The sequence below is a fragment of the Parus major genome, chromosome 11, assembly GCF_001522545.3.
Source record: "Parus major isolate Abel chromosome 11, Parus_major1.1, whole genome shotgun sequence".
NCBI classification, from domain to species: Eukaryota; Metazoa; Chordata; class Aves; order Passeriformes; family Paridae; genus Parus; species Parus major.
The window spans coordinates 10,816,213-10,830,568 of record NC_031780.1 but is presented as its reverse complement, the minus strand read 5'-3'; the positions used below and the strand labels follow the sequence as shown (position 1 = coordinate 10,830,568).

The window sequence follows — 14,356 nt, the reverse complement described above, 5'->3', positions numbered from 1 at the left end:
AGGGAAGCTTGTCAGCAAATGATTATAGTCACTGACATCATCTTATAGTAATGAAGTAAATGCAAGAAAAATAATAATTAAAGAAAAAAAATCAAAAAGTATATTGGAGAGCAAATTCTGTTTGTGAGGTCACAGGCTGGGATTCGGCCGCTGTCCCTCCGTGCCCTCCCCCGGGGCTGGAGCCGCAGGGTTGCGGTGCAGCGAGGTCCAGCCCGGCACGGCGCCCGGTTCCCACGGTTTTCCAAGGGAGCGAGCAGCCGCTGTGGGCGGCGCTGCGGGCGGGGAGCGGGAAGGGTTAAAGCCGATCCCCGCGGGGGTTAAACGTGGAGCCTAATGGAATAATGACGGGTAGCACCATCTGCTGGCCTAGTTCCGCGGGGAGCGGGTCTAACCAGCGCTAATATTGGCGCTGATGCCTTTTGATGCTTTGTGCGTTTCTTTGCGCGCTTTGTTGGGATCCGGCGGTCCGCGCACGGCGGGGCCGGGCCGGGCCGGGGGCGGCGGGTGCGCGCCGGGCAGGGCGCGGGGATGCTGCTGAAGCGAACGAGCGCTCGGGGAGGGCTGTGCGCGGCCCGGCTGCCGCTCGCTAAATAGGCCATTTAGCAGTCTTCTCCCCATGCTTTTCTCCTGAGCACTGCCGGGGGTGCTGGAAAAGCGGAGGGCAAGTCTTTGTCTGACGCCAAAAATGTCTTCAGTGAAGAGGCCAAGAGGAAGGGTAAGTGAGAGCCTGAATGAGTGGGAGGAGGAGGGGTTCTTTGGGCTAAAAGGCTAATGGGATTGAATAACCTTCCTTATTACTGGCTGCTGCTGCGGGAGCCGCATCGCCATCTTGAGCTGTTCCCGAGCTGGGTCCGGCTGTTTGTTCCAGCCCCGGGGCTTTAAGGTGGCATCGGGAGCGGCCCCAGCCCTGCCTCCCGCCCCCGCCGCCCATGAGGCACCTATAGGACATGTATCCCGGGAAGTGCACGGGGTTTGTCCAGAAAATGTGTTTGGAAATTCCTGGTGGCTTTTCTTCCTGCTCTAGGCAGAGGCGCGTTTACGGGTGAGAACGTAACATAACTGTTATCTGCTGGGGTTTTGTGTTTGAATAGGAAATTCTTTCCATTCCTCAAAGGGGGAGGGGAGGAAAGCAAAAACATGTCTTCTGGCTGGCTGCAGGAGAAGCTCATCAGCCCCGTAAACAATTCTGCGTCCATGAAACGGGCATTAAAAACCCGAAGATAAAAACAAGTTGCGTCTTTTATCCACGGCATGGAGTGTATGTCGATCTAAATAAAAGAAACGCTGCTTTCTGATCCGTTTATGGATATAGAGCTGTGTAATTTTAGTTTTATTTTATCTTTTGTCTGTTTTTTAATCTTCTTGTTCGAGCATCTGTTGTGTTCGTCACCGAGTTAGCCCTGTAGATCATTCGTCTGCTTTAAGGTAACTGTGATCCTGGTATCCTACCAAAGGCAAAACACTGATGCTGTTACCTTCCGAAGCTCCTAGCTTTTCATATTTTACTGGAGGTGTTGGACGTGTGTGTCGAATGTATGGGAATGCTGCAGAGGTTAAGGATTGGTTTCTTTAATTACAGAGGTGGAGAGAAGGCTGACAGAATTTCAGAAGGATATTTTTTACTGATTTTGAGTACTTGGATTGGTTGTTTAAAACCAACAATTGATGTAGTTATTTTGAAACCCACGCCATTCTGTGGTATAAACTCAATTCCTCATTTTCCATAAGTCCCTGGCAGTTAGATTTTTTTAAAATGCATATTACTATCTAAAACGTTTGCACTTTTTCTTTATATTTTTAAAGTAAGAGGATTTAATTTACTTTTTGTTTCCTGTTACAGCCTCCTTCCAAGAAGACTGATGGTTCAGGATCATATACTAAGTTGCAGAATACCCAGGTGAGAGCAATGTCAGAAAAGAAGCAGAAGAAAAAGACGGACTCAGAAAGTAAACAAGAGAAGGCAAATCGCATAATATCTGAAGCAATTGCAAAGGCAAAAGAAAGAGGAGAGAGAAACATTCCACGAGTAATGAGCCCTGAAAACTTCCCCAGTGTTTCAGCTGAAGGAAAAGAGGAGAAGAAGGGTAGAAAAGTTAAATCCAAACCAAAGGATAAGGAGAGCAAAAAGCCGAAAACTGGTTCCTCATCCAAAATTAAAGAGAAGACAAAAATTGGGTAAGTAGATTAAAACATTGTCTTCTCTTCAGACTGGAAATCCTTGATTAAAATGGAAACTGCTTACTGATAATAAAATGTTCTCCTCCACTGCCTACACAAAATTCTTCATGATTAAGTCCATGTGTGGACTCTCTCATTCAGGAACAAGAATGCTCTGTTTTCTCTTTAGATAAAATCACTGTAGGAGTGTCCTTTTGAAAGGAATTATTTTAAATAATATTCTAAAATAATCTGTACTCACTTTGAAGCATAGACCCAAATATCTTTTATCTAGTTTTGTAATCCATTCTGACTCCAAGTGAAGTTTTTCTGGATTATAAATGCTGTCTTTATCAATTTTGGCATGTAGTTTCAATACTTGCACTTGATACACTGCACAGGGAGAAATTGGAAGTTTAATGAATTTGTAAGCAAGAGAATATTCTTACAGATATTACGTGTATCAAAAGCAAAGCACATACTGAAAATATTAAATTCTGAGAGATTTGTAGTCATCATTCATATCAGTTTAATCTGCAGTCTTAAAAAATTTGCGGACTCAGTTGGGTCAGGCTGGGTGGATACCTTGGGGTGAGGAGCTTTTGGAAGGCTTTAGGTGTTAGAATGCTCCAGGGATTTCAGGAGCTGGCTCATCTTGGAACTCCAGAGCTAACCTATGCTGCCTGTTTACTTTTAAAGGAGAGTGTGTGATTCCCAATGTTAAGTACGTCAGTAAGAACTAGAAATGGAAGTCTTAGCTACAGTCAGATTCTAATTTTTTTTTAATCCATGCTCTTTTTGCAGTAGCAGAAATATTAACTGGCATGTCTCTCAAATTTAAATGTCTCATATACATATGTATATTTCAATGTATGAAGCAGAAATGAATGTTCTTTTAATCAGCCTGTATCTCTGTGTTTTCTTTTTTTCTTCTGGAGATCAGCACTTTTCTTACATGTTTGAAGTAAACAATTTTGATTAGATATCCTGTATGAAGATTACTGCTCTATACCCAGCTTCATTCGTAAAGTGAACTTTCATGGTGTTCATTTCTTTCTGCTCTGTTTATGTGTATGATGCTGCTTGTAAGTGCACTGAGTAGTGCTTCCTTTTTTAATCCATCGAGTTTAATGTGGGATTTTGGATGTGTACTTCCAAAGTTGATTTCACTTTCATGTTTCTGAATTTACTCATGTTCTATAGTGAATATTGTTTGGGTCTGTCTAATCAGGAAACTTACACTGTTGTTTATGTAGTATCAGTTTCATGAAACCTTGTGGTTTGTCTTTAGTGTGCTTTTTATTCATTCTTCTGGGTAATTGACAAAACCTGCCAAAATATCATTGTTATGATATACTACAAAGTTGCCATAATATTTTTACTGTTTTTAAATTAAAAAACCAAAAACAACAAACAAAGTAAACTGTTAACTAAAACTTACGATTCTGCATTCAGTTTTGTCTTGGCCTTGCTGTGCACTTCCCTTAGGATCAGTTTTCAGGATTTCATCAGATGGCGTCAGTTGAGAAAGAGACGTTTCTCAAACTGTGTTTTTAACCATGGTGTTTGATGCAAAGTACATGTAAGCTGCTAGAAGAGTTCCCATTTAATTATGGTCAGTGTTTCATCATTTTGCATTGAGCTGTGAAGGTTTGCTTCCTCATTATTTACCAGTTTAATCAACTAATGCCCCAGTAGCACTGTGCTAACTTAATTATGCTGCAAGGTATTACTTTCCTTACGTAGGTTACATACCTAAAGATGTAGCAGTCAGGTCCTGGCAAGGAGCTGTGAAGAGGCTTCTAGAACCACCCAGTACAAATTTTCATTCATATTCACAGAGTTCCATTTTATTTAGATGGACAACAGGAAATAAAATGCTTTGAGACATCCAGATATTTAATTTTTTTACCCAAACAGATTAATGTGTTAAACAGATTCATGTCTTTTGTTGAATTAGCACTATTGTATATTATTGATATAAATACATAACATAATAACTGTTCAGCAAAGAATACACACTGGGGATTTTGCAGAGTAGCAGTTGCAATAAGGCCTTGATTTTTTAAAAGAGTGGTCTTACCAAACTCTTTTTTTGCCTTCTATGCAAATGTAACTGCTGATATTATAGCAGAATAATTAACTACAAAATCACTATACTTGTTGTTTCAACCATGGTTAAAAAAATTTTGTGAATAATAAAATTTGTTTTATTCAGAGAAAATCAAAGTTAATAAGGAGTTTAGAAGACTAAACAGCTCTTGTAAAGGTTTTATCCTATCTTCCTTTCTTAAAAACCATTTCTTAATGAACCTAAGCACATTCTTGGGATTATTGTTAAGTCAAAATGGTTTTTAAGCGTGTGGGTTGCTCCATTGATTTTCTTGTTACTTTAAAATTAACTTTGACTGAATCTTGGGAGAAAATTTTACTATGCTAAAATAATACCTGTAAAAGACAAGTGCTTTGTAGGGCAGGAACGGAAGATCTCAGTTCAATGAAAATGTTTTTTTATTTTGGAAGGAAAGATTTTGGAGATAAGTTTAAAATGGGCTAAAAAAGAATTAAAATTGTTTTTCAATCAATAATGAGAAAAGCTATATTATAAATATATATACATATTTGTATATATGGCATTCCTTGTATTTAATCAGAAGACAAAACCTGAAGTCCCCTCATGTTTTAAAAAGATAAATAAACAATTTCCTACTGTTAGAAGCTATTATGAAGTAATTTTTCTGCAAGCTGTATAGGCATGAGTGAAATCTTGAAGCCAGTAAAGGTTTACAATAAAAAAAAATTAAGATCAATGTATCTTTTTAACAGTAGTGGTGAATTTGTTTGGGTGCATCTGCTGTTTCTTTTTAGAAGGAGTTCTGCTGTGATATGTCCATCCCAGATGAATACATTTTTTTTCAGTCAGGGTTTTCTATAGTAAACTCATTTAATTTACAGGAGCTGTTAAATCTTTTGATTCTGTTTGGATTTGGAGTGCAGAGCAGTGCAGGAGTTGATGCAGAGTTGGGTGTGTTTGACAACATCTGAAGTCACATGTATGTTTTGGGTGATTCCTGTTTCATTTTTGCAGGCCAGCAAAATCTTGTTATATATTGAGCAGATTGCTGCGATCTGCTCAATATATAACAATAACAATGTTCCTGTTAACAAACAACAACAAATATGTTGATTTTTTTCTTTTGTTTCCTTTTGAGAAATGTTTGAGGAACAGTTTTGATCTGATCTTTCATCTCTGCTTGCAACAAACACAGCCTGTTTAATACAAGTACAGTTGTACCCTTGTAGCCCAGCACTGAAAAACAGCAAACTCTTATTTAGATTGTGATCATGGACTTTGACCTCTTACAGGGCTTTTGTCTGTGTAGCAGTTTCTGTGTTGCTCTGGAGGAGGATTTTCAAAGTTACAGCTGAATTGTAAATGCTGCTGTTATAGAGATGGAACTCTAATTGCTAGATAGACCTTGATAAAATTTCCTGGTAGCCATCAGTTAAAAAAAAAAACAAGCTTTAAATTGTAATACAGAACAGCTTTTACTGAAATTGAGTACCCCTCATCTGGAATCAAGATGAGTTTTAACTACTGTGTCTAGATTTAGGGGGCAGGATGATTTTTCAGCAATTCCTGTTTTTTGCTGCTCAATCAGTTTTTGTTTGGTGGCTTCATGTTAACTGTTTATATTTTCCTTAGTGATGCTCTGAGATCTACATGTACAGGAAAAATAATAGCATGATTCATTCCAATTTATCATTGCTAGTTAAAAGTTGCTACCAGTTAGTTTCTAGTCAGGCTATAGTTTCTTTCTAAAGGTGAGGGTTAAGGTTTTATATCTCTGAGCTGTGAAGACAGAGAAATAATACTTATTAATTTTAGTCAAGTCTATTAGAACTGGATTCTGTGGTTACTAAAGTTTCTGTGCCATAAGTATTGGTGAAGATAAATGACTAAATTATATTATTACCAAGAACATTGTAAGAGTATGACAGAAATTATTAGAAGAATATATGTATAATGTATTTAGTATTACCAAATTAAGCTAGCCGATTTTCTCTATGCATTGATTACTGATTAAGTTAATTCTTAAAAATTTGCTTTACAATTTCTCTGCAGACAGCAGAACCACTTTTCATATCCTGGCTATTTACTGAGGTGTGTTGACATTTAGGAATCTATTTTAAACCCTTTCATATTTTTGCACAGAACTTGTTTCCCTTTATAAGCTTTTTCTAATTGATTCTACTTCCATCTAAGGTGATGCATATTTAATCTAAAAAGTCTACTTCTTACCACTTGATGTGAAGAATTATGAATTTGTGAACATTCTCTTGTTCAAAAAAGTAGATTGGCATTTAGGTTTTATAGCTCTCAACGTATTCCCACCTACTCAAACATAAAATTAAATATCACAGCCCTGATGAAAAGCAACAGCTCTGCACTGGTGGTGTAAAGGACAATATCAATTGAATACATTTAGGTAATCTTTTTTTCTTAATCACCGCATAGTTTAAATAAATAAGTCCCCCAAATTCTAAGAACTCAATTTACAAATGTTTGAGTCAGAGTGGTAGTCCTTCAGTTCAAAACTGCTGCCAGAAATGGCTGTATTATTTCATGTGCTAAAAGAGCAATGGTGGATTTTATTCATTAATCCTTGAATTATGTAGCAATGAATCCAGCAAGTAGGATGTGATCCTGTGCACTGCTCAAATGAGTAAATGTCCTTGTTGCCTTGAGGCTCGAAGTAAGTCTCACAAATACTGTTTACAAGCAGCTTTAGTACCCAGGACCCTGACAGATAATCTTTGCTTGTTCATCTGATAGTGTTAAGATGGTCTCTGAAACCCTTAGAAACTCAGGTAGCAACTCAGGAGACTTGTGGAGAGGGGTGGAGAGGAGGTGGTTCACCTGTCACACTGATGCTGTGTTAAGTGTAAGTACCTACAGCTTGGATCTCCTGGGAGGCAGATGCTGGCAGTTATCTTCATGTTTCATGCCAGTGAGGCCAAGTGCAGGTGAACAGGTCTGTGGTCAGAAAGAAGGGGGGCTTGCTGAATCTTGGAGTTCTGTTAGCTCTGTTAAGGTCATTATCTCGTGTCATGATTAAAATGGCAATAAAGTCGAGATTTGATCTTCCTTCTGGGATGTCATTGCACGTGCTGAGCTGTGACTTGGCGAAGTTTTCTCTGCTCTCAGGTTGTAGTTTTGATGCATAAGTTGGGTCTAAGTGGCATCATCTAATGTTTCTACTGCAAACTGTATGAATACAAAGTGGTGTGGCCTTATCAAATAAATAACTAAACATTTGTTCATTATTTGGCAGTACTGTTTCAATGTAGAAGACCTTGAACTGATGGATGGTTCCAAAAAGACTATTAGGAGTGTTTAAAGAGCTGTGCACAATCCAGAAGTTATTAATTTGAAATACAACTGAAGAAGGAGACAGTGGTTAATATTTCTGTGTTGGTATTATTTATTAAACACATGGTAAACGTATAAGAGAAAATGGGTTTATACCAGCAAATTAACACTCATTCAAGAGGATACAGTGTCTTGTCAAGGAAACTTCTATTTTATATTTTTAGAAAAGTTTCTAGTGATAAAGAATTGCTAATACTGTTGATAACATAGGAGTTTTATTGTTAGTAATTTAACAAAGTGCTTTGGCTACAAATGATAATATCTATGAGGTGACTTTGGACATTAATAATTAGTTACTTGGTGTTTTTTGTTTTGGGAAAATTGAAGTAAAATGATGCATTAAAGGCCAGCTGTACTTCCTATTCCTGACATGCCTAATACATATTTGCTGCCTTTTTCTTTCTGTCCTCATTAATATTTCCTTTTCTGCTCTTTGGAAGGCTTTGAAAAGTGTTTATCACTTTAAAGCTATTCAGAGTACTGACTGTGTTTCCATCACATTCTCTGCTATGAAACAGAAGGGGAATGGAACACATTCATACTGGTTTTCATTTATAGGAAAGAAGTTGCAATGCTCTTCAAGTAGTGGCTCTTGGTAGCTCTAAACCATGGTTGGAATCTTATGCTAAGGATCAGAACTAGTATTGGCTCATGAGAAATTTTCTTTTTAAACCTTTTTTGTGGTGTAAATTTCTCAGCATCTTTAGTTTGTAATTATAGAAGAAGAAAATATGTATTGAAGAAATCTACAATGTCTAATTGTTGCAATATTTATAGATGTTATGTAATAGGATAAATATAAAATTTAAAAGGCAAGAGAAAGTGAAATTGGAGTGCAGTCTGGTGATATTATTTATTCCATGTCTACAGTGTGCTGTTAACTTTTCATAGAAACAGAATAGATAGTTTCTGTTCAGAACAGTTTGTTTCAGGGTGGAAAAAGGGATTTTAGCCAAGGATCTTTATGCTTTCATGCAGAAATTTATAAACTGGCAAGAAAACTTGTTCACTCAATGAAAATTTTTCACAGAATTGATCCAGTTTACAAGCTTCTGAAAATCATTGTTTTCACATAGCAGATTTTTTTAGAAGTTTTTGGCCAAAATACGAGCAGATTGCATTTTTACTGATAGAAATGTATGACTTTAGCACCATACTGTTGTTCAGCAACTTTTGATAGCAAGGATTATTGTGATTCTGGGCACGGGATCAGAAGGAAGTGAAACTGCATCTATTCCTCTCATTGGCACCATATCCATATAGAGGAAGAAACATTCTGATCTACAGCATGCAGAGACGTTCAGAAGGTTTCAGGGAGATGCTTGTGAAGTACTGAGGGTAGGGAATGCTCAAAGCAAGATACAAAAGCTGACAAATGGAATATTGTGTGTAAGGCTGCAGAAGCAGAGCAGGAGGTGAACCCAAGGAGGAGCTAAAGCTAAGAAAAGAGGAGGAACAAATGTCCAAGGAAAGACATAGCTAGAGCAGTCTACTCACAAAATACCCCATGTTCTAAAACAGAAGGTCCTTAAAATCCTCAGCTGTTCAATGGATACCACTAGAAGCCGCAGTAAACCCCGTATCTCTTAATATTGTACTACTTGAATATTAAAGGACCCTTGAGCCTAAAATAGTAAACAGTAGTGCATGAAGTGAGAATGGGCTGTGGTTGCACAGATACAAATACTTGACATAGCAACGTGCTTTTAGGGATTGTTTTAATCTACCATTTCACAAAAGAGGATCAAAATTTGGAGCAGATTGCCCAGGTACCTACCAGCTGTCAGCCTTGGAAATAAGTGGAACTTAACTGGGCTGAGCAACATAAAAGAACTCTGAAGTTGGCTTCAGTAGGGACCACCAGTCTTCCTGAGACCTCTTCCATCTTGACTTAAATCTTAATACTTGCTTGATTAAAGAACATTCCGTTACCCTTTTTCTTAAAAAGAATTTAAGAGCAGGGAAAACATACATTGATACTTCTTACTGTTTTTCCAAACCCTAAAGGTGCAAACCAGGAGCTTGGTGGGGTGGATATTGTTTCATGAATGATCTTCCAGGAAGTACTCATAAGTTTACTAGGTTTCCCTTTAAATGCATGTTAAATTTTAGCATCTAGAATTCCATTTAACAGCAATTTCAGAAGATCAGTCACAATGTGCCTTGTCTGCATCATTTTGGAATATATTAGCTGATTTGACATATTTGTGACAAGTGCTAATGTAACCCTTAAATTTTATGAAACAAAGTGAGATAAAAATGTAAAAAATTATTTTCCAAGTCCATCACTACAAAGTGTCATATTGGACAAATACCCAAGAATATAAGTCTTAAAATAGAAACCAAGAAAAAAAAGAAAGATGATTCCTAATCAAAGCTTGAAAAATGAGGGGAAAAATGTTCAAACTAACCTTGAAGTCAGTAGGAAAACCAGTGTGTTCATTGCTGAAATTATTTCCTGAGATTATGAAACATGTTTTCTAAGTAATAATTAAACTGAGAACGTCTAATGAAAAGCAAAGGACCTGAATTTACTTGCAAACAAGCAGCTCTGTGATTATGCTGACTACAGCTTCATTTCAACCTGCATCCATCAATGCTGTTCACTTTGTGCTAAAAGTGAAAAAAAAATATTAGAGTGGAAAATCTATTGTGATTTTGGGGTTTTTTAGCCTTTCCACTGGACAAACATAGTGATTAAATATTGAAAAGAAATGAAAATAGTCATTGCTTTTGAAGATATACCTGCAATCATTTGTAACCCATGTTGCTTACACTTTCCATAGTGTGTTAGTAATTTAAGGTGCTTATGTTCCATGCGAACTGTTAGTCTGGATGTAGTAAATACATGTTCTCTTGTTTGAACACTTGCCAAGAGAAGTAAATGAGTTGTGTTTAAATCATTACATTCTTACCAATAGTATTCTCCTCAGATGGCCATTATATTAGATGTTACATTGCTGTAAAATAACTTGTGTTGTCTGCATAAAGACTAAAATCTTGGGCTTTGTTTGTAACATGGCAGAAGCACTATTATGCTGGAACACTTTCCTCATTTTCTGCTACAGATCTGATCATAAGAGACTATATGGAATATATATCTTAGGACAGCTCTGTGATTTTCTTGAATTGTTTGTCATTATTCTACAATTATGTCACTGTAAGCACATTTAAATAAGTGTATTTGACACATTTCAAATATGGAAAAGTATTTTTGCACCCTTTAGTTAGAAACAAATCTTATGAATTGGTATCATGATTTACAGTGTAATCTTTAAATCTAAACAAAGAAATAATTGTTTCTTTTTCATTAGAGTTCAAGTAATTTATTCAGTGGTGAATTTATTCAGTGGTGGTTTTTAACAATGGTGGTTCTGATAGGTTCTAAGATTACTTGCAGATGAAACTACCAGACTTTGCTTTTTTTTTTTGCTTTTTTTTTTTTAAGGGCAAAGAAAAATTTGTTTCATTCCCTTATTTTTACCATTAAATGACTTACTTAAGCATAAAATTCTGCATGTCAGATGGATTTGAGTGATTTTTAGGTTGTTCTCCACAGTTAATTTTTTTTGAGTAAAAAGAAGAGAAGCTGTATTTTGCAATGGTAAAATTTTTATGATAAATCATTTAGTGTTGTCATCTGCAGATGGTATCTCTGCTAACTTTGTGTAGTTTACCATTGTCAGTTGATTCAAATGTTGGATTTTGTATTTCTGTTTGTCATGTAAAGATTTGAAATGTGTATGATAATCAGGAATTTGTGATAGCATGGTAACTGTAGAGAAGCTCACTAACACTAGTGAACAATACTGTCTGCTGTAAGGTATTTGACACATTACTCATTTTTCAGACATTTTGCTATCTGAGTGTTATATTGAGAATATGGGAATTACTAGTGATTTGATCCTGAAGTTAAACACTCTGGTGTACAGCAATCACTCAGGGGCTGGGACTTTGTTTCTGACAGAAAGCTGATCATCACACTGGGCAAAAAGCAGAAAAGGAAAAACGAGTCTTCAGATGAGTTGTCTGATGCTAAGCAGACTCCACAGCGGCCACTGAAAGATGAAGACTCACAGGTAAGTAGTTTGTATTCTTCCTGTATAAATTTCTGTGTGTTATGTCTACAGATCTTTTTTTCCCCTCCAGAAATTTACACTTCCTTGAATGCAGTGACAGCTGCTCTCATACTTGTGTGCATCTCATAGGTAGAATTTTTCATCATCAGCCACTTTTCACAGTTGAAAATCAGAAAATCCTACAGGGTAGAATCCCTTTTCCATAATGGGACATCAGTGCCCTGCTTGTATTGATTTAATTTCAATACAGAAGCCCATAGATTTGAGACTGTAAGTACTTACACTGAGCTGGCAGTTAGACCTGAGCCTTACTTTGGCTGAGTGTGAGAATGCAGAGATTGCCTAACAGATGGGACATTTATCATTGAAGCTGGCTCTCTGAGAACTTTTAAAGGGGTTGTTTCAAGTTTCAATGTTTTCTTCTGAACTCTGCTTCTGTAGAAATGGAAAGAACAGATCTCTTGCAGTGCTGGATCTGAAGGCAGCAGTAATCACTATGCTGATAGGCTCTAGTTGCTTGTGGAATACTTCTGAAGGAAGTGCCGGATGAAAAATTGAAGCGGTCAAGTCACTCCCTTGAGGAATAGTTCTCTTGTAACTTACTTTCTGCAGTTTTTTCTTAGATTACTCTAGAATAATAGTAGTATAGCTAATTATCTCTAAAACTTGTGCACAAAGAAGCATGAACTGTTGATAAGAAATTATATTCTATTTATGTGTGTATTAGTAACAGAATTATAATTTCTTGCTTAGGGCAATCTCCAGTAAAGTAAGTTTATGTGCTGAAAATGCACAGGTTTTTATCCTGTGGCAATTTCATTTACAGAGGCAAAATCAGTATTCAAAATAAAGTGCTGTTGAGTAAAAATTAATTGCATTAGTTGATGATAGTTGTCAAAAAACAATTATGAGATACTGAATTGCCCTCTGGTGTTTCACAGATAATAATGCTGGAGGGGAAAAGGGATCAGAAGCCATTTCCCAGAATGACTTCTCATTAACTGAAGTGATAGCTGGTCTTAGGTAAAGGTTACCTGAAAGGATCTGTAACTTTTCAATCATGTTCTGTTACCAGATAGACATAAATTTATAGACCAACAAATGTAATATAAAAGACCGAAGATCTGTTCTTTCCTGGGCATATCATGAAATCACCTGCTTGTGGTGTGAAGGGAAAAGAAGGTAGAGCTAATCAGGGATGGTGTGAGAAATAACTTGCTGCAGAATGTCACAGCATTTCCCTGCTCTCTTTGAAGGAACTGGAGAGAAGCAGGAAAGACATAAATTGCTTTACTTCATTTAATTCATTTTCTCTTTAGTTTTCAGACATGTTCATTATTTTATTTTCAAAAGGCTGTTTCTAATTTCTGTTGCAAATAGCTGTTTCAAAGCTCTGGGGGGCAGTTTTAGGCCTTTTTTCCCCCTAATTCATTTTGCATGCTTAGTTTCACATGAAATGTCTTCCTTCAATAGATGGATTTTTAATTTTATTTTTTAATTTGATTTTTTTTTTAATGTGTGGTGCTACTTCGTTTTATGTCTTAGAGCCATTTATTTATGGCCATAGTTCTCAGCTCGGGGAAATACAAAAGTTTTTTTCCAAACAGCTCAGATTATGTATTAATGTGTTGGAGAACATATGTTGATGTTTTGCTAATCACTTCATACTTTAAGAAAAGACATAGTGAGAAGAATTGAAAATGCCAGTTATATAATCCTGCATTGCTCATGTTACCTGGTTGTTTTGTTTTTTTTTTAAACCTACTGATTTAAGTATGTGACATTAGTGTGTCTTTGCATTAGAAATTCCTTCTGGCAATAACAGCCAATGCCAAAGACACTTTATGGAAGACCAACTAATCTGTGTAACTGTGGAAAGCTCATGAAGGAGTTTCATTTTTGCAGCTTCTCTGGAGGCATGGTCATACCCATTTTTTGACTTGTACTATACCTGTAGGTTACTGCTCTGGACTTGTAATGGAGTTGTTAAAGTACAGATACGTCTTGTACCAGATACCAGCCAGAGCACGGGCTAAATTAACAGTCAGGGAGAAAAGTTCCTGTGCTGCAACCCCACTGCTACTTAATACTTGCTCTGAAGGAGCCAGTGTGACCACAGGATTTTGGGTTTTGTCGTATTCACAGCTTGTTCTCCCAGCTGAGTACTTCAGTGTAATACAACATTGCAACCTGCAATGGATTTTCCTGCATAAAAATACCCTTTTCTGTGTAGCTCAATATTTATTTCATAGAGACTGTTTTGTTTTGCTTTTATTTTTGTGATGATCAGTTCTCTAAAGCAGATTATAGTGTTTTCAAATGTTAGCTGACTAGTTTGATACTGTTTTTATCCAGTGAATCCAATTTGCAAATTAATCTTGTGTTTAAATAGGCAGTGTCTCGTATATTGGTAACGAGGGGACGGAAGTGTTATGCAATATCCTAATAATCTTAAGTATTTGAAACTGTGAGTGAGAAGGAATTATTTTCTTTGACTGAACATTATTTCTTCAGCTGGAATTTGTTGTCCTCAGATTCTTGCAGAAGCCAGAGTGAAAGGTTAGAGAGAGAAGCTGCAAAGCAAGTCAAATAATGCTGTTAAACAAGCCTTGATTAAGGTGGAAGAGAAAATACAGACATTAGCAAAGCAACAGACTTTATCAGCTATCACATCAGACTTAATCAT

The 14,356-nt window shown here is 36.8% G+C and overlaps 1 protein-coding gene across 8 annotated transcripts in view; it reads left to right on the top strand.

Moving 5' to 3' along the window:
* The window catches only part of CHD9 (chromodomain helicase DNA binding protein 9), an 85,140-nt gene that overhangs the window by 31,175 nt on the left and 39,609 nt on the right, over positions 1-14,356 (top strand). For 6 of the 8 annotated variants that reach the window (XM_015639770.3, XM_015639771.3, XM_015639772.2 and 3 more), the window contains 2 exons: positions 1,841-2,175; positions 11,559-11,670. In XM_015639770.3, coding sequence (XP_015495256.1) covers positions 1,841-2,175; positions 11,559-11,670 — 447 coding nt within the window. Of the gene's footprint in view, positions 1-50; positions 716-852; positions 1,043-1,840; positions 2,176-11,558; positions 11,671-14,356 lie in introns of those variants that run through there. The other 2 variants (XM_015639775.3, XM_015639776.3) reach the window with 2 other exon arrangements.